This window comes from Prionailurus bengalensis, chromosome E3 (genome assembly GCF_016509475.1).
Source record: "Prionailurus bengalensis isolate Pbe53 chromosome E3, Fcat_Pben_1.1_paternal_pri, whole genome shotgun sequence".
NCBI lineage: Eukaryota > Metazoa > Chordata > Mammalia > Carnivora > Felidae > Prionailurus > Prionailurus bengalensis.
Window position 1 is genome coordinate 32,038,252 of NC_057357.1, and position 19,296 is coordinate 32,057,547.

The window sequence follows — 19,296 nt, forward strand, 5'->3', positions numbered from 1 at the left end:
TTGTGAGACCGTAAATTCACATCCCCAGAGAGATGGTCCAGTGTTTCTGCCTTCTCCGGCTCCCTTCTCTTGAGGACCTTCCATTTCCCCCTGCCCCTACACTCTTGCTCCTTAATAAAGCCAGTTCTTCTGAGCCTCGTGTAAGGAATCGGAAGGAAATGAAACGTGAATGTAACATTGGGTTTGAGACAATATTGGATGGACATCACACCCTGACCCCCCACAGAGTATTCACGGGCATTTATTTGGGATTCTGAAGTCTATTCTAGTCCATTTGCCTTTTCCTTTTTTCCTCCTAATTTTTTTATTCTCAAGTTAGTTAACATGCAGTGTAGTCTTGCCTTCAGGAGTAGAACCCAGTGATTCATCGCTTACATATGATGCCCAGTGCTGATGCCCCTAAGTGCCCTCCTCATTGGCCATCACCCGTTTACCCCATCCCCCCACCCACCTCCCCTCCAGCAACCCGAAGTCTGTCCTCTGTATTTAAGTCTTTTATGGATTGCCTCCCTCTCTGTTTTCTTCTTATTTTTCCTTCTTTCCCCTGTGTTCATCTGTTAAATTTCTCAAATTACACATATGAATGAAATCATATCTTTCTCTGACCGACATATTTCACTCAGGATAAGACCCTCCAGTTCCATCCATGTTGTTGCAAATGGCAGGAGTTCATTCTTTCTCATTGCCGAGTAGTATTCCATTGTGTATGTAAACCATATCTTCTTTATCCGTTTGTCAGTTGATGGACACTTGGGCTCTTGCCATCATTTGGCTATTGTTGATAGCGCTGCTGTAAACATTGGGGTACATGTGCCCCTTCGAATCAGCATTTTTTTGTAGCCTTTGGCTAAATTTCTAGTAGTGCAAATTGCTGGGTCGTAGGGTAGTTCTATTTTTAAGTTTTGAGGAACCTCTTCACTGTTTACCAGAGCGGCTGCACAGTTCGCATTCCCACCAACAGTGCAAGACGGTTCGTTTCCTGAGACCTTGATCCTTTTTTGAAAGTGGGCTTGGAAAGAAAGAAGCTCCATAGCTTAGATTCTTCTTCTTTTTGTTTTGTTTTGTTTTCAACATTTATTTATTTTTGAGAGACAAAGTGAGATAGAGCACACGCAGGGGAGGGGCAGAGAGAGAGGGAGAGACAGAATCCGAAGCAGGCTCCAGGCTCTGAGCTGGCAGCACAGAGTCCGACGTGGGGCTCGAACCCACAGACTGCGAGATTGTGACCTGAGCCAAAGTCACAGGCCTAACCGACTGAGCCACCAGGGCACCCCCGTAGCCTAGATTCTTCTCTTGAGTCTTGATACTGATTTCAGCTTTGTTACGTAATTACCCAGTGCAATAATTTGTTTCTGTACGCTGATGTTCAAAGCAGGTTGGCCCACCTGTAATCGAGTTTCCTGGGGTTTAACGAAATCTTTTTTTCTTTTTTAGCCGTCAGCTTTAGTCCGAGGAGCCCTTCCCTCAGCCAGTGTCCCCCCTAGCATGCCTTTCTCGGCATCTCTGTTGGGCACCTTGCCCATTGGTGCGAGGTATGCCCCTCCGCCCTCCTTCTCAGAACTGTATCCACCTTTGACCTCATCCTTGGAAGATTTCTGCTCTTCTTTGAGTTCATTTTCAATGAGTGATTCCAAGCGAGGTAAGAATCGAGCCGTTTGTGTAAATAACCGCAGTTCGTTTTCTAAAGAAGGCAGTCTGTTTGGCAGTTACGTAACTCACTTTAGGTAGTTGGTGCTTGAGTTACTTTCGTTGTAGCTGTAAAAATGAAAACTAAATCTGCAGTTTTAATTCGCCTGGGCGTAACCGTGCCATTCAGGAGATGAAGGAGCAGGGGAATACACAGGAATGTATGTGGTACTTATTTTGGTGTTTTGAGTTTTTAAACAAGATAGTTTGCTAAGCCGGGTGTCTATTGTTTTGGGGGACAAAATGGCTTTTAATGTTTTCTCCAAGAAAGGCGTACCCCATCCTCACGGGTCTTAAAGGCAGGCTATCTTTGTAAAATTCTGAACGAAGCAAATAGTTAAAAGACTAATTTAAGGCGGAATTATTCAGAATTAAACCCATAGAATTAGATCTGTCTGCTTTAGGCTTCATCCCCAGAGGGCCCCAAACTGTGCGTGGTGCCTTAGTTTTGCAAGAGATTGCTGAGTTTTTGGTCTGGCCCCTGCCTCTGTAATTCTTTAATATCTGCTCTCAACAACATTGATCAAAATCTTCCAGTTTTCCCAAGGTATTGTTAGGTGGTTAAAGGGAGAAAAATCAGAACCATTGATTTAAAGACTGACACCTGAAAAAACTAAAATTTGTGGGAAGCAGAGGGCAGAGAGAAGGTAATCGAGGGGCAGCCTGAGAAAAAGAAAGTCACTGCACCTTACTAATTTTCCTAATGTTGTGGTGAATTCCTGCTTTGTAGTTTGAGGAGGCTGTTTTTCCCATTTCGGACAGGAGTTATTTTCTTGGTCTGTTTAACAGCCCCACTCGGCAGGCCCTCCTTCAGCCAATGTCTCCGAAAACAGTTTGCCTGAGGGTTACGTATGCCCCTGGAAATTTCCAGAGGGAAGGAGACCATCCACTGCCCTCTGCGAGTGTCCTTGATGAGCAAGAAAGCTCCTTGGAAGCGGAAGCGGGAGCGGGAGGGAAAGAACACGGGGGAAGCGTAGTCAGCCACTGAGCCCTGATGTTGTTGTGACATGATTAGAATGAGGTCTGTTGAAGTGTTTTTATTATTTTAGATGTGCCCACCTCAACTTCTAGAGAGGGAACAGCGCTTAGCGGCAGTAATTCCTCCCTTTTACTTGTAAGTGCCACTTCCTCTTTTGTAAATAACGTCGCTTAAATTGAACGTAGGTCTTTTACTTAAGTAACGGAATTACCCGAACGGACGTGATGGTCTCCCTTACATCTCGCGTGTGCCGGGGGAAATGGTGGTGAGACAGGACCCTCGAGCAGCAGCCAGGGACGAACGCCGCGTGCGTGAGACCGCGCCTGTCACGGCACAGTCCTCGCGGTGGCACGGGGCGCAAGAGGCTTTAGCACCGCAGAACCCACGCAGGCAAGATGAGATCAGGGCATAGGAAGAGTGTGTGCCGTAGGAGCAGAGCGATGACCTGTTACTTCTGTCAACTCGAGAGAAGCCAGGAAGGTGGGGGAGGGGCCCAGAGACCCAAAGAGTGGAAAACCCAGAAAGAACCAGCTTTTCCATAGAAGCACAGCAACGGCAGACTAGTACCGATTTCAGTACGTGAAGAAATGTCTTGTTTGTCACAAATTTGGTTCCTTCTTTAGTGAGAGTGCAATATTTGTTGGCTGTTTTTTTTTTTTTTTGGTTTTTTTTTTTTTTTTTTTTTTTTTTTCCTTCTTGCAGATGAATGGACCAGGCAACTTGTTTGCTTCTGAGAGTTTCCTGGGAATTTCAAGCCACCCTAGAAATGACTTTGGAAACTTCTTTGGAAGCACAGTTACTAAACCACCTTCATCCGTGACCCCAAGACACCCCCTTGAAGGAACCCATGAACTGAGACAAGCTTGTCAGATGTGTTTTGTAAAATCAGGTCAGGACCAAACAGGGGAGCTTAGTCGATAGTCTGAGATAGTAAGCTAGTCAATAGTCTGAGAGTTCCGGACTCATAAATACACGTGGAGAACACCAGCTACCGTGGTTTTTCCGTCCCTGTTTGAGTTCTGGATAGAATAAGTCTGTTCTTATTTGATATAATTTCATTTATACAATCGTATGGATTAGAATACCTTACCTGATGATGAAGTCTTACTGAAATTTTTTATGAAATTCTTTACTTTTCTATATATATATTCAAAAATGTGATCGTTTTCAAATAAAGCAAGAACTAGAAAAAAAGCATTTTAAGACCAGTGTTTATAAAGGTAAAGTCTTTTCTGCTGGTTTGTTTCATACCTTTACCCCCAAGTCAGGTCATATAAACACAACTTATCCTAAACCAAAGCCTAAATTCGTTTTCTTTCTTAGTTATGTATATTTCAGGGTGTTTCTTCCCTTTAGAAGCCATCAGAATTCCTGTCCTCATAGTTAAATAAATATGTTTTCAGGGCACTGGTGTCGAATAAAACTTCGTGTTCTCTGACAAATAGCATATAAAAGGCACAAATTACTTCGGTAGCTTATTTACATTTGGAGGTTATAAAAATAGGGTTTTTGTGGGAATTTAATAATCAATATCCGTCTGCTTGTAAATGTGCCTGTAAAATGAAATGTCGCTCTTTGTGCCTATGAGCAATCCTTTTTTACATCTTTTTCAGGCCCTAAGTTAATGGATTTCACTTACCATGCTAATATAGATCATAAATGTAAGAAAGATATTTTAATTGGTAGAATAAAGAATGTTGAAGATAAATCATGGAAAAAAATACGCCCAAGACCAACAAAAACAAATTATGAAGGACCTTATTATATATGTAAAGGTATGTACTATAATTACTTTAATTGGTGTGCATGACATAAGTGATAAATGATTTATTCCATTTATTATAATGGTCCCAGTATTACTGTTATTAAAAACGTGTAGGTAGAGTTAATTTTTTTTTTTTAATGTCTGTTTTTGAGAGAGAGACAGAGAGCGAGTGGAGGAGGGGCAGAGAGAGAGAGGGAGACACAGAATCCGAAACAGGCTCTAGGCTCTGAGCTGTCAGTACAGAGCCCGACGTGGGGCTTGAACTCACAAACTGTGAGATCATGCCGTGAGCTGAAGTCACACGCTTAACTAACTGAGCCACTCAGGTGCCCCTAAAAATGTGTAGGTAGAATTAAAAGTTCCTTGGATTGAGACATTTGTATCTTTTGTATTATTTTTACCTTTGTTTTTAACTTCTTTCACTGTTTGTGTCTGTGTGTGTGTGTGGACTTTTTAATGTTTATTTATTTTTGAGAGAGAGACAGCGTGATCATGGGAGGGGCAGAGAGAGAGGGAGACACAGAATCTGAAGCAGGCTCCAGCCTCTGAGCTGTCAGCACAGAGCCCGACGTGGGGCCCGAACTCACGAACCATGAGATCATGACCTGAGCCGAAGTCAGAGGCTTAACTGACTGAGCCAACCAGGCACCCCAGTGCCTGTGTGTATAGATGGAAACCGGGCTTTGGCCGATTTTAAACAGGTTTTAAACAGAAAACCATCTTACACTTTAGGTTCCCTGGCTGAGTCTAAACAGAATCAGAATACTGAACTGAGGCTTTGAAAATGTTCTTTTAAGTTGCTTTTGAGAGAACTTTATGTATTCAATTTTTTTTTTTAATTTTAATCTTTATTTATTTTTGAGAGAGACAGAGACAGAGCACAAGCAGGGGAGGAACAGAAAGAGAGGGAGACACAGAATCTGAAGCAGGCTCCAGGCTATGAGCTGTCCGCACAGAGCCTGATGCGGGGTTCGAACCCACGAACCATGAGATCATGACCTAAGCCAAAGTCAGATGCTTAACTGACTGAGCCACCCAGGCACCCCTGTATTCATTTTTGTCAGATTCCTTCATCTGAATGTGCTTTGAATGTCTCTTAAGTGATTTTTTAAACTTAGGTGGAGTATGTGAGAGCCTTTTCCCCATCAAAAATAAAAACAATCCAGACCCGTGGTGCTATTGTTCTAGAGTGAGTTCCATCCCTGCATAGTAAAATGTGTATCATTGCTTGAAGCTATCCGTGAGCTACAGAGGTTCAGCTGGTGCCCTAAAAATGTTTCATAATCAATGGCTTTGAAGAAACAACGGCTAGGAGCACCTGGGTGGGTCAGTCGGTTAAGCGTCCACCTTGGGCTCAGGTGATGATCTCACGGTTCGTGCGTTTGAGCCCTGCATCGTTCTCTCTACTGTCAGCACAGAGCCTCCTTCGGATCCTCTGTCTCCCTCTCTCTCTGCCCCTCCCCGGCTTGAGCACTTGCTGTTTTTCTCTGTCTCTCAAAAAGAAAGAAAACACTAAAAAAAAAATCAAAAACCAAAAAAACCCAAACCAATGGCTGTGTTTTAAATGTCTTTTGATGGTCTGTCTTTCTAGATGTTGCTGCTGAGGAGGAATGTAGATATTCAGGCCACTGCACATTTGCTTATTGCCAAGAAGAGATAGATATCTGGACACTGGAGCGGAAAGGGGCGTTCAGCAGAGAGGCTTTCTTTGGTGGCAATGGAAAGATCAACCTCACTGTATTCAAACTTCTCCAAGAGCATCTTGGAGAGTTTATATTCCTCTGTGAGGTACTATCTCCAAACCTTATTTTCTGACGTAAAATTGGTGATCGTTCCTGACTTGCAAGCCCAGAAAGATAAAACACTTAGCACACGTCCTGCTACCTGGTGAGCGTTCACTCGGTCAATAGTCGCACCTCCCAGTATCCAAGAGAACGCAAAAACTTCCTATGAGACATTAGTTGGCATCAGTTTGTAATGTATAAGTATGTGCATAAGTATGGTACAAAAGTTCTAATTTGTGTGATGTTGTTGTGGTAATTCTTCTTCTCTGTCTGTTCCAGAAATGTTTTGATCATAAGCCTAGAATGATAAGTAAAAGAAATAAAGATAATTCTACTTCTTGTTCTCACCCGGTTACAAAGCATGAGTTTGAAGACAATAAGTATGTTGGTAGTTTCTAATTTTTCTAGTGACGCAATAGATTCTGTCTTTAGACCCAAATAAAACCAGAGTAGTTTTTGCCCAGGCATTTTACCCCCTGTGCTTTTTCCTTGTTGCTGTTTTGAAAGATGATGACTATTTAAAAATGTCTGTTAGTATATTTTGCTGGGAATTTTTAAGTGGTTTATGAACTTTATGTTTAATACAAAAAGGCATTATTGACGTGTAGCTTCTCATGACATGGATTTCAGTATTTTATGGCTTAATTTATGGTGTAATTATCCTCCCCCCCCCCCCCGAACCCCCGTTAATCCAACAATTGTGTAAAGGGACTTGTTTTTTCTGGTAAAGATTTAGCATGTATTTTCAGTCTAGAACTTGACGTTATATATATTTACTTATTTGTTTTCCTTTGAAAAAGCTAGGGTAGAACAATAATGTGTCACTCCGTTTTTGTCTTAGGTGCCTTGTCCACATCTTGCGAGAGACAACGGTAAAATACTCCAAAATACGTTCTTTTCATGGTCAGTGTCAGCTTGATTTATGTCGCCATGAGGTCCGGTATGGCTGCTTAAGGGAAGATGAGTGCTTTTATGCGCATAGTCTTGTAGAACTGAAAGTCTGGATACTGCAAAATGAAACCGGTAGGTCGGTGCATGATTAGGAAATGGCTCCTCACCGGGCGCCTGGGCGGCTCAGTCGGTTAAGTGTCCGACTTCGGCTCAGGTCATGGTTTCAGTTCTGGGGTTCGAGCGCCGGGTCGGGCTCTGTGCTGACAGCTCAGAGCCTGGAGCCTGCTTCGGATTCGGTGTCTCCCCCTCTCTCTGCCCCGCCCCCCCACTCTTGCCATGTCTTTCTCTCTAAGATAACTAAACATTGAAAAAAAAAAAAAAGGCTCCTCAAACCAAGCAAGAGACTCTTAAGTCATAGTTACCAGAGGGGAGGGGGGCTGGCGGGGGGGGGGCGGGGAGTAAAACAGGAGATGGGGGTTAAGGAGTGAGTGGGCAGGATGTATGGTGGGGATAAGCGCCAGGATGTATAGAAGTGCTCAGTGAGTTATTGTACCTCTAAAACTAATATAACACTAGATGTTAACTGTACCGGAATGAAGACTAAAAACAATTTAAAAAAAAACATTTCCTCAGGAGCCGTCAGGGTTTGACAAAGCACTATCAGACAACTTTCTCCATCATCCCGATACGGCAACACCGTTCATTTTATCCTCGGCTATAAACCGTTATTTTTAGAGTGGCTTATTTTCAGAATCGCCTCGTGCACTTAATTGCTGGAACCAGTTCACGCACGTAGTATGCTTTTGTGAGGTCGAGAGACTCCCTAGAAGGCACCAAAAGCTGTATTTGTAAATATCCTGTTGCAAAAAAGAGGGACGTGACGAGCATTCACCTTGGGTGACGGATTACGCTGCATAGGGGATGGCAGGGGAGTTGGGGCTGTGATCAGGCTGGTGGACTGTTGATATGTAGAGGGTGAGCCTAAAGGAAGGCTTGTACGTTTCACAGGTATCTCACACGATGCCATCGCTCAAGAATCTAAACGATACTGGCAAAATCTGGAAGCCAGCGTACCTGGGGCTCAGGTATTTTCTCTCATAGACTCGCTGTGTTTGGTGTCCTTTCTGGAGCGGCCTAATGGAGGTCATTTGGCAGATGTGGTTTCCACTTGCAGTCAGCTTCCTTCCTTACTGTTCAGTGACTTGAGTTATTGTTTAATGTGAAAACGAATTCCAAATTTTAGGTGATCATCATAAAAAAAAAAAAAAAAATCAGCCAGCCCATGATACCTGCCAAGATTGCAGGATACAGTTTTCTTACTCAGTTTAATTGGCAAAACAATTGGGTGCTTGGACCATGGGGACCCCGGGAGTAAGGGAGGTAGACTGTTTGTGGTTCTGCGTCCCAGCTGCCAGAAGTGCTTTCTCCCCTCCACCCCCGATTTCTAGTCGTCTCCCTTCAGAGCTGGCTTTCACAAATTGAGGTGTGGCATCGATAATATGCTTCTATCATATGCTCTTATGTTTGGGTGGGAACTGGAGATTTCGTTATCAGATAATGTATATAATGGTCAACTCATCAAACCAGACAGTACCAGAAATTGTATGCTATTATGAAAAAGTAAATACGTGGCAATTGAGAATTTTGTTGTCAGAAAACTGGTATTCTGTTAAAAGTAAAACTTCGGTTTTAATTGTTTAAGGTACTTGGCAATCAGCTAATGCCTGGATCTCTTAATATGAAGATAAAATTTGTGTGTGCTCAGTGTCTGAGAAATGGTCAAGTCATTGAACCAGACAAGAACAGAAAATATTGTAGTGCAAAAGCAAGGCACTCGTAAGTAGTGTGTATGTCTTTGTGTGTGTGTGTGTGTGTGTGCACGTGCGCACTTTTGTGTGTGTGTGTGTGTGTGTGTGAGTGTGTGTAAACATTGCCTGTTTCATGATTCTCTGTTACTTGGGTATAAAATCATACATATAAGAAAAAACGATTGACTTTGAAGAGAGCGGAGCAAAGTAGATAATGTAGGAGAGATTGCAAAGCAAAGGGAAGAGATTTTTACGATTTCATAGATAAGAATTCAGTCAGATTCCTGATCTTTCTTATTGGTTCTTTGTTCAGGGTTCAAAGGGAATGTTTGTTAACAAATATCAATAGGAAGTGAAATGAGAGAATCATAAGGCATTTCTTTGAGAAGGGTTGAGAAAAATCTCTGGTCCTTCAGGTACGAACGTTGTACCTGTTCCTTTATATTCCTTATATGCTGCCTGTGCCAGTGTGTCTTTGTTTTTTCTGAACTCCATGTTTCTTAGGTGGACCAGAGATCGGCGCGCGATGAGAGTGATGTCCATCGAACGTAAGAAGTGGATGAACATTCGTCCTCTCCCCACAAAGAAACAAATGCCTTTACAGTTTGATGTACATACGTAATTTTTAAGCCACTTTTTTTTTTATTAGGCATTTCAAATCATTAGGAAGTAGTAGTGATTGAGAACGAAACTTGGAGACCTTTAAATGCTCGTTGAAGTGACACAATTTTCCAATGGTCCCGTTGCTTTCCTTCCCCTTTTGTGCGTGCGGCTCTGTGACAGTTTTCGGATTGACTGGGATGGAGGAGTTACTCAGAAAAAGGAAATAGACAGTGGACTCAAGAAAGAATTATGGGCATGACCTAACTTATTTTTCAGATGAATTACTTGGGGAGTGAGCGGGGGAGAATTTCATTGAGATCTGATTCCTTGGCTTTGACATCAAACTTGTGTTACTACGAATACTATTGACAAGTTTCTTTGACTCAAGTCATGGATATGAGCTAAAAGATACCCCCCTTTGTAGGCTTTTCTAAAAGTAACCCCCAGGAAAAATGTTGAGTGTGAGAGGCACGTGATCGTCAAAAACCCGGAGAACGAAAATAGACCAGCTGACCGTTAGGGTAGTATTTCATTCAGGAGGTGGCACATTTCATCTCGCTACCCTCTGGTGCCTTACGTGATTTTAAAGATGACCGTCCGAGCAAAGCCCTTGAGTTGGCTCTGGACTTCGCCCTTCATGAGACAGCGGAGGGTTCCACTGTGTGAGTGAACGGGGACACTTGGAGCATTGACAGGTAGTAAACTGTCTGTCCCGACGGCAGACAGGAAGAGAGATTTGCCCAGAGAAGCAGTGGGATGTATCACAGACCCCCCTCGTAAATGAGGCCCCACCCCCTCTGAATTGCCCAACAGAGTGAAGGAAGAGGAAGAGGCACGTTGATTCCCCATCACCCAGAGTGCCTTGCGTTTTGGAAACTTACACAGGTCCCCAGGTCAGTGTCTGAAGGAGGCGGTACATTTGTGTTTCATCCACTGTGGTTTTAGACCCCTCCATCCAAGTGATGTCATCAGTGGGCCTCCGAGGGGGGAAGAAGGCTTATTGGAACCGTTGGCATCTGATGCTTTAAAAGACGAGGTGGTGCGTGTGCTCCTCATTCTTTGTTAACACGAAGGTGACTGAGAACGGTTTTAGTCCAGCCGCCAGGACTTCTCATGATTCCTTATTAATCTTGGACGTGCCGTACTGCTGTGCGATACTACGGTGGCTCATTTCCTCTTTTTTTTTTTTTTTTTCTCTTTTTATTGCTAAGGGATCCTTTTCCTAAAAGAAGAAATAATACTCTGTGTGTGCATGTGTGTAGACAGTATGGTGAGGTGGAAAGAGAATGGGCTTCAGGGTCTGCCAGAAGGGCCCTGGTCAAGTTATTCAGCCTCAGTTTGCTCATCTGCAAATGGGAATATTTACGTCATAGGGAAGATTACATGAGATGGTGTTATGTAAAAACCCAGCACAGTGGCCGGCCTCTTCTCCTTTATCTTCTCTTTTCCCTGTTCCTTATCGTTGAACTTTGAAAGACTATGGTAAATTAGTAGTACCCGACTAAGTACTTACTGGGGTTTCGCTTTATGCGGAAGATTGGAAGGTGGGCCAGCGTCTGTTGAAGCACACACTAAGCCAAGGTTTCGTTGTACTGGAACGTGTGCTCTGTGAAGACAAGCACACTGATGCTATTTAAGAATGAGCTGTCTCAGTGATGGAGGTTTTCTTGATAGTTGTGGTCCTTAGAGACGTCTGTGTCCTGCTGATCGCTCTCACTTCATTTTCCTACCAATTTCCCTGTGTTACTTTGTAAAAGCACAATGCAAATAACCAGAGGGGTATTATTTGAACGCTATGTAGCTGGATGGCCTGGCCACTGTCATAATCGTCTCCAGACAGTGCATAGCGAACGCGTGAGGGCTGAGATTCGCTGCCAGTGTTGGTGATGGGTCAGCTGAGTAGCCGAGATTTTTCCCGAGACTCTTTAGTACCTGCAGCTTCTCTACTGCCTCCCAGGAGCTGACAAGGAGGCTTGGTGGGCATTAGGCAGGGAGAGCGTGGGTGCTGTAAGACCAAGGGGGCCGGAGAGCTGCGCTGTGGAGGTCAAATGCTCTGCTGCGTTGAAAGCGGATACTCTGAACAAGGGAGATTGTCGACATTTTCTTGTATGAAAATGTTCCATCTCCCGGTTCCCTACTTTTTTTCTGTTGGAGATACTGTTTTGAAAAATTTCAAGATAGAAAGCTTAATCTCATCTCCTGTATGTTGGGCTTAGAGTCCATTTGAATATAAAGTAATCTTATTTAATAATTACGTTACTCAGCACTAGCACAGAGAATAATGCTTATTTGGCCTCAGTAAAAACTAGGCAGTTTTACTGAATGTACTCTTGTCTTAAAGCATATTCTTTTTTTTTTGATACAGCTGTGCAATCATATTGCTTCCGGGAAGAAGTGTCAGTATGTTGGGAACTGCTCGTTTGCTCATAGCCCCGAGGAGCGGGAAGTGTGGACGTACATGAAGGAGAACGGCAGTAAGTTGCTGTCTTGACTGTGGCCTGTCGACCGCGAAGTCTAGCTTGCGGGGAAGTCTCCTTCCTCCTTGGAAACATGCGAGCTCACCGCGAACGCAGAGAGCGGCTCGCATCCCGCACAGTCGTGCCGTTGAGTCAGGGGAGCAGAGCCTGACCTCTGATCTGTGTTTGCTCAGGGCAGAGCTGGGTGCGGATCCGTAGGGTTGCATGTGACACAGATGTGTTCCTGAAAGGTGGTCTGGGAAGTTCAGTCCTTCCTGACCACCTGCGCCAGACCGTCTGCTCCTATTGTGAATAGCCAAGCCCCCCCCCACCCCCAAATCGGGCTAGAATCGAAAGTTTCTTCAAGGAGGCCTCACCGGGAGAACAGGCTCAGATTCAGAGGCCCGCAGAGAGAATGTGTGCCTTGGTCACACTGCATGTTCATTGTGGGAGTCTTTGAGAGGAGCCTCAGGCAGCCTTTGACTTTTGATCAGAAAGGTTGGCTGCAAAGGCAGGAATTGGTGTTGTTTAGTCTCTAGCAGAGTGACGGAAATTGACCAACTGCTGAAGATCCATGATCTCTGAATTACGTGAACCATTCAGATTTAAGCGTGTCACCTACCATGTTTAACCAGGGTTCACGTTTGGGGACGTGTGGAGGGGACTCCTTCCCGCTGTCTTGTTTGGAGGAGGGACATGCGGTCGGGCCTTACTGAAGGTGTTCTTGCACACCAGGGTTCTCGTGGTGATTCCTGTTACCAGTGGTCCGAATGAAGGATTTCTGGGTTATCTCTCCTCCTAGTCTGATGATGTATTGTAAGAAACACTTGAGTAGGCAACAAAGCCCATTTAAAAAAGTTTTTTTTTTACATTTTATTTTATATTTGAGAGAGAGAGAGAGAGAGAGCATGAGTGAGGGAGGGGCAGAGAGATGGAGACAGAACACGAAGCAGGCTCCAGGCTTTGAGCTGTCAGCACAGAGCCCAACGCGGGGATCGAACTCACGAGCAGTGAGATCATGACCTGAGCCAAAGTCGGACTTAGGCGCCCCCTCAAAGCCAATTTTTGGATCATAACCTCATTCCCAGATTTCCCAGCCGGGGATGAATTTGGCCAGACTTCCCCTCTCCCCCGGGGACGTTTGGCAACGTCTGGAGACGTTATTATTGTTGTGACTTAGGTGGGTTGTCCTACTGGCATCCAGCAGGTAGAGTCCGGGAATGCCGTTGAATATCCCACAGTGCCCAGGACAGCCCCCTACAGTAAAGAATTATCTGGCCCAGAATGTCACCAGCGCTGAGGTTGAGAAACCTGGCGTTAGCACTCGCCAGTACTGCTGAATGCACTTGCTCGTACTGTAGGAAGCAGCTTGTGGCCACTGCCCAAGACCTGGTCACAGTTGTGCTGTTGTAAATTGCACCCCAGCATGTGAATCCTCAGGGATGGCGGCTTCACTCGATGGGCTCCCGTCGGGGTCAGAATCATGGTCCCAGTGGTAGTGCGTTTCTCGTCTTTTTCAGTAGACAGTGAGGAGCATATCTGTTCGGGCCCCGAGCCGTGTAAGTGGCTATGTGGTTATGGCAGTGATCATGAGTATTTACCTGGGGGCAGTGTGAAGCATTGTGAGGCTTTCTTTTTAGCAATATCCTTATAATAGTTACTGAATTTTCAGCACCCCCAAGGCAAACGTAGGGAGGAGTTAATTCATCTTGAAGACTAGTGCTTGTGGTCTAACAGTCCGGAATTTGGTTCAGACCCACCAGAGTTTACCCGTTGCGTGGATGTGGCCCCTCTCCACGCCTCCTGTAATCCGTCTCTGTTCCACCGTCTCGCTTTCCTCTTGAAAACGTACGCCACCTGATACAAAAGGTCTGCATGATCTTGTGTGTATTTCAATGGTGTATTCAAATCTGCTGAAATCGATTCATTTTTCTTTAGTACAAGATATGGAGCAGTTTTATGAGCTCTGGCTAAAGAGTCAAAAAAATGAAAAAAGCGATGATGTAGCCAGTCAATCAAACAAGGAGAACGGAAAACAAATCCACATGCCGACAGATTACGCTGAAGTTACTGTGAGTCCCCAGGGGTCCTTCTGTCTTCATCCTTCTTTTCTCCCTCCCACAGCCAGGCTCCCTGCTGCCCACGCTCCTCCCTCAGGTGGCCTTGGGCCCCTAGCTTACGCCTCCTGATTCTAGAAAATGCTTTTCCTGACTTTGGAGGCAGAGAATTTTGAGCCTAAGAGTTTGTGTCCCCTCTTACTAGCCTGTAGCCTGGGCGAGTAATCGAGCGCCCCTGAGTGGGGTTGTGATGGGTAGGCGAAGCAGGATGGGTCCTGGAGCATCTACCCCAGTGCCGGGCCCCAGAAGATGTTTGGGAAATGTGGGTGCTATGCCCGCATTCCCGCCTTACGCGCCAGCGTCTGGCCTCTGGCTCCAAGGTTCACTGGAGACATTAAGTCATCTGTGGTTTTGTACTGTTTTGGTTTTCTTTTACCTTTTTTTTTTTTTTTTTTATAAAAGTAAAGGATAATATAATGAATACCTTGAAGCTACCATGTTAGCAGTTTCTTGTATTTCCTTCTGTGAAATAAATAAAATGTTACAGAGTTAGAACCCCGTTTGTCCCCCTTCCCAGACGGACCAGATCCAGTGTGTATTTGCCAGGCTATGTTTACATATCTTTGACATATTTCTTCCTCATCCATAGTTCTGTCTGGCTTTTGTTTGTTTATGTTTGAGAGAGAGAAAAAGAGCACAAGCACACGTGCGAGCGGGGGAGGGGCAGAGAGAGAGGGAGACACAGAACCCGAAGCAGGATCCAGGCTCTGAGCTGTCAGCACAGAGCCTGACGCGGGGCTCGAACTCACAGACCGCGAGATCGTGACCTGAGCCGAGGTCAGATGCTTAACCGACTGAGCCACCCAGGCGCCCCTGCCTGGCCGCTTTTTTAAAGATGACATGGGCGTGTGTATTATCCCGTTTCCTATTTCCCGTAATTGATTCAGCTGGATTCGCTCACGTCTGGGGCCTGGCCTTGCCCCACGTGTGTGCCTGGGGATGTGCCCTGTGAACTCTCCCTCCTGTGCCAGGGTGCAGCGCTCACTCCCTTGACACCTTGTTCCCAAAGCAGGGTCACCTGGACTTCCTGGGTCGTGAGATTTACCTGGGCTGTTCAGTCAGGTGGATCTTCATCTGTCCCCCAGACATAGTGACGATCTCGCAGGAAGCCTTCAGGAATCTGTTCTTACCTGTGTGCACATGATTCTTAGCCAGTTGGGAACCACTGCTCAGACCTTACAGCTTGCATCTGTGGTCGTACCTACAGCGACCTGAGCACAGTTCCTTCTGTGCGGTCTGTGCCCCAGGGGCAGTGTCTTCTCAGCATCTGGACTTCCCTGGTCCCTGGCATGAGTGTGGCCCGTAGTAGGAGGCTCACTTCACGTGCCCTGGATGGAGCGGCTGCCGCTCCCTACGCAGCTGCAGAGCCCCGGGCTTTCACGTCCTCTCTGCTGTTCCTTAGTCCTCTCATGAACCCTCGTCCTCCCCACAGACATCCTTGTTTGCACACCAGTCTTGCCAGTCACCTCCCTGCCAGAGATCTCCCGGAACCTGGCCGAATCCATCACCCCCGCTCTCTTCTGCTGGTGTCCTGGCCCGCCTCCCGGTGTCGGGATCCCTTTCTTGGTCCTGTTTCTGACCCAGAGCTTGAGCTTGATCTTCCTGCCTGGTTCCCCTCTCTCCCACCCCGGCCAGACAGGCTCCCCGAGAGTGGAGGCGGGGTTGTAGGTCAAGTGGTGCCCAGTCTGGGTGCCCTCCCCGAGCAGCGTGTGGCCTGTCAGGGGCACACGGCACCCCTGATGGCACGCGTATCTCTCGTGCACTCCAGGCCGACTTTCACTGCTGGATGTGTGGGAAGAACTGCAACAGTGAGAAGCAGTGGCAAGGCCACATCTCCTCGGAGAAGCACAAGGAGAAGGTGTTCCACACCGAGGACGATCAGTACTGCTGGCAGCACCGCTTTCCGACAGGGTATTTTAGTGTTTGCGATAGGTACGTAGCACCCCCCCCCCCCCGGGGGGGACGGCGGGTCTCACGCCGTTTTCCTGGCCATTACGTCGTCGTCGTTAGGCCAGGTCGTTGGGTCGGCGCGTGGGGATCACCCGGGGGTGGAGTCCTCCAACACTGGATGCTCGGATCGGGGCTCAAAGTGGTGGTTGCTCCTTGGATGCTCGTTCGCTCTTCTGTGGTCATGCGACAAGAGTCACTGGTCTGCTGATACGGGTCCGAAGTGTCTTGAGCTAACGGAAGAGAGAAGTACGTGTGTTCGCATTTGCCCCAACCCCCTTCCCGTCGTCAAGGGCGGGTCGCTAAGCACAACCTGCCCTGTAGCTGGTGTGTGTGAGTGCTGAAACTGCCTTTGAATGACTGACTGTTCAAGTGCACGTGTGGAACTTAGGTCAGAGGAGAACGTGACTCTCGCTCCTTTGTTTTCAGTGGACCTAGAACATCTTTTAGCCACCAGCCACGATTTGGAATTGCTCCTCATATTGTTAAATCACTCTTCATATTTAGTTTCCCCGTTTAGATGCACGTGATACCCCACACCAAGGAAGGTGTCTTTTCCCCGCTGCCAGTTCAGATTTCCTTCCACTGCATCAGGAAGGACTGTAGTCTTTTCCGCCCCATCAATCGGTATTTCTCATTAATACATTTAAAAGTACTAATTTTTCCATTGTGGATGTCAAGGCTGTGTCATAGTCACTCCCGTAGGGTTAAGGTTTTGAACTAAGGGGTTTTTTTTGCTGGTGAAGCAGGTGCTCCTCAGGTTTGTGTGAATCACTTGCGGGCACTCACCGCACTGACTTGCCCCGCAGGTATATGAACGGCACCTGCACAGAAGGAAGCGGCTGTAAGTTTGCACACGGCAACGCCGAGCTCCACGAGTGGGAAGAGCGGAGGGACGCCCTAAAGATGAAGCTCAACAAAGCAAGAAAAGATCACTTAATCGCCCCAAATGATAATGACTTTGGAAAATATAGTTTTTTGTTTAAAGATTTAAACTAATATGCTGGCTTTTATGTATGTTACCTAATCAGAGCATCGACCAGAAAAAAATGGAAAGTGTTCTCAGGCACGTGGCAGAGAAGCCGCAGACTTTCTGCTTGTATTGGCGTCTATCGTACCTCCTGAGCAGCAACCCACAGTAGGTAGGAAAACGGGCTGTTTGACAGGTCTGGCCATGCTCTCGTGGCACCATTGGCATCGCATGGCGAAGTGACCGCTACCCGGTTGCCATCTGTTGAACAGACTTTTGGATGAAGCGTGTTGGGGAAGAGGATGAGGTTGTGTCTAAGACGACTCCTTGAGTTGGTCCTTTGGATCAGAACCGCGGCGGTGAGAGAGTAGACACTAGGGCCAGAATACATGATGGATGAAATTCTTCACAGGTTTGAAACGGAACGACTTTGTTTAATATAATAAAGTTTGCTACTTATCTGTACGTAGGTTGCTAAAAAGGATTTTCTTAACTCAGATTTTAAGCCAAATAACCATTTAACACTAGTACATGTTAAATGGGGTATTTTTCTGTATTTGTATGTTTCACTATAATAAGGGAACTAAGGATAATGTGCATTGAGAATATTTTGAAAAATAATCAGTCGACTCAAATTTTATTTCTTGGTCTTTTGCTGTTTAAACGATGATTTTGAAAGATTACACTTGTACTGTTGGTATTGTGTAGTGTATGGACCAATATTGCCTGTAATAAACATTTTATATATAGAGGTCTTTCATTTTTCACTGTCATCCTTTGCCCACAAAGAATTATTGAAACTGGGACCTAACGTCACAAGGTTTGATTTTTCTCAACACTTGTATTTAAGCAGTTAGTGGCAGGATGCAAATTAGACACGAAAGCGACTTTTCACTCTGTCCTGCGCTCCCCCAGATGTGGCGTGAGAAGCAGCTTCTCTGGTTCAGGGACGTGTGAACCCTTGTGGGGCTCTTCTTTGTTTCATTCAGGTGTGGGCTGTGGGCTTCTACAGATGACTGGCGTTGTTGGTTGCTGGAGAGCACCGAAGGCATGGTCAGGAAGGCCGGCAGAGACAGAGACAGAGCTAAGCTGTCCTGTGGGACCCTGACCTGCTTCCAAGGCTGAGACCCAGCGAGCTAGAAGAGAAGGGCTGACAGTCGGGCTTGGGGCTGCTACATCCTGAGGATATTACCAGTGCCGAGTCCTTGCTGGGGACGGGGGTCAGGGGGCGCGGTGGACGGACTTGGAAGACAGAGATCTGCTGGGCTGTGATGTAACCAGCCTCCAAATGGTCGGGCAAAGCCACTCCCTCGTGACAGCCTTGACTAAGCGGGTTTAGGGGGTAAACAGAGAAGGGTCTTTTTTCTGCATGTGAGTCCAGCCAGGGTGGAGAGGAAGGCACAGTTGGTGGTGGTGAGATGAGACAAATAGAGCATTTAGAAGAACCAGAGGCTGCAGACGGACAAGCAAGCCCCATGACTCCTTCAAGGACAGACTGGTTTCCCTCCATGCGTGACAAGGCAGTTGGGACCCATTTGACTTGGTGGATGTGTCAGGAGTGCCTCTTATTTGCCAAATAGATAATCTGCTACAAGTGACCTTTTCTGGAGAGTAGACCAGTAGTGTTAGTTCTGTACGAGGTCTCTCTAGGCAGAAAGCCTTCACTCCGTTTTTTCTTTGTACTTGCTTCCCAACTCCTTTTTTCAGGGAGAGTAGCAGGTGTTCAAAAGTTGTCTCTGGTGTTCTGCTTCGGTTTACAGATTAAAAAGTTGGTTGTCTTGGGGCGCCTGGGTGGCTCAGTGGTTAAGCGTCCGACTCCTGATTTCCTCTCAGGTCATAATCTCCTGGTGGTGAGATTGAGCCCCGAGTCGGGCTCTGCACTGGGCTGGAGCCTGCTTAAGATTCTCTTCCTCTACCCGTCTCCCACTTACGTGCACATGGGCTCTCCCTCTCTCTCTTAAAAAAAAAAAAAAAGAAAGAAAAAAAAAGTTGGCTGTCATCGTGTTCAGAATCCAGGCTAGAAACTTAAAGTTTGAGATCCTGTGAGTGTCCAAGATGAGAATGGAAACGCTCTTCAGTTGGCCTTGAGAGATTAGAATTTAGACTTCTTGTGGGTGTTTGTTGCAAGGAAAGAACGCTAATTTCTGGAAAGCCAATTCTGGGGTCTTGACACAAAGTCTCCAGGAAGCATAGCCACCACTGCCTGGACCACTCAGGCTCAGGGGTCGGCTTCCCTCCCGAAATACCTGCCAACCTGGGCCTCGTCAGGCACATCCTGTTGGCTGGGTAA

General features: G+C 46.2%; 1 protein-coding gene across 3 annotated transcripts in view; it reads left to right on the plus strand.

Annotated features, from left to right (window-relative positions):
* Window positions 1-17,761, plus strand: part of ZC3H7A (zinc finger CCCH-type containing 7A) — a 36,665-nt gene extending 18,904 nt beyond the window's left edge. For all 3 annotated transcript variants that reach the window (XM_043560519.1, XM_043560517.1, XM_043560520.1), the window contains exons 10-23: window positions 1,435-1,639; window positions 2,736-2,800; window positions 3,368-3,554; window positions 4,279-4,440; window positions 6,022-6,218; window positions 6,494-6,594; window positions 7,056-7,237; window positions 8,114-8,190; window positions 8,808-8,941; window positions 9,418-9,523; window positions 11,882-11,990; window positions 13,911-14,044; window positions 15,858-16,021; window positions 16,846-17,761. In XM_043560519.1, the coding sequence (XP_043416454.1) occupies window positions 1,435-1,639; window positions 2,736-2,800; window positions 3,368-3,554; window positions 4,279-4,440; window positions 6,022-6,218; window positions 6,494-6,594; window positions 7,056-7,237; window positions 8,114-8,190; window positions 8,808-8,941; window positions 9,418-9,523; window positions 11,882-11,990; window positions 13,911-14,044; window positions 15,858-16,021; window positions 16,846-17,035 (2,013 nt within the window). In that variant the 3' untranslated portion in view covers window positions 17,036-17,761. The remainder of the gene's footprint in view (window positions 1-1,434; window positions 1,640-2,735; window positions 2,801-3,367; window positions 3,555-4,278; window positions 4,441-6,021; window positions 6,219-6,493; window positions 6,595-7,055; window positions 7,238-8,113; window positions 8,191-8,807; window positions 8,942-9,417; window positions 9,524-11,881; window positions 11,991-13,910; window positions 14,045-15,857; window positions 16,022-16,845) is intronic.
* The last annotated feature ends 1,535 nt before the right edge of the window (window positions 17,762-19,296 follow it).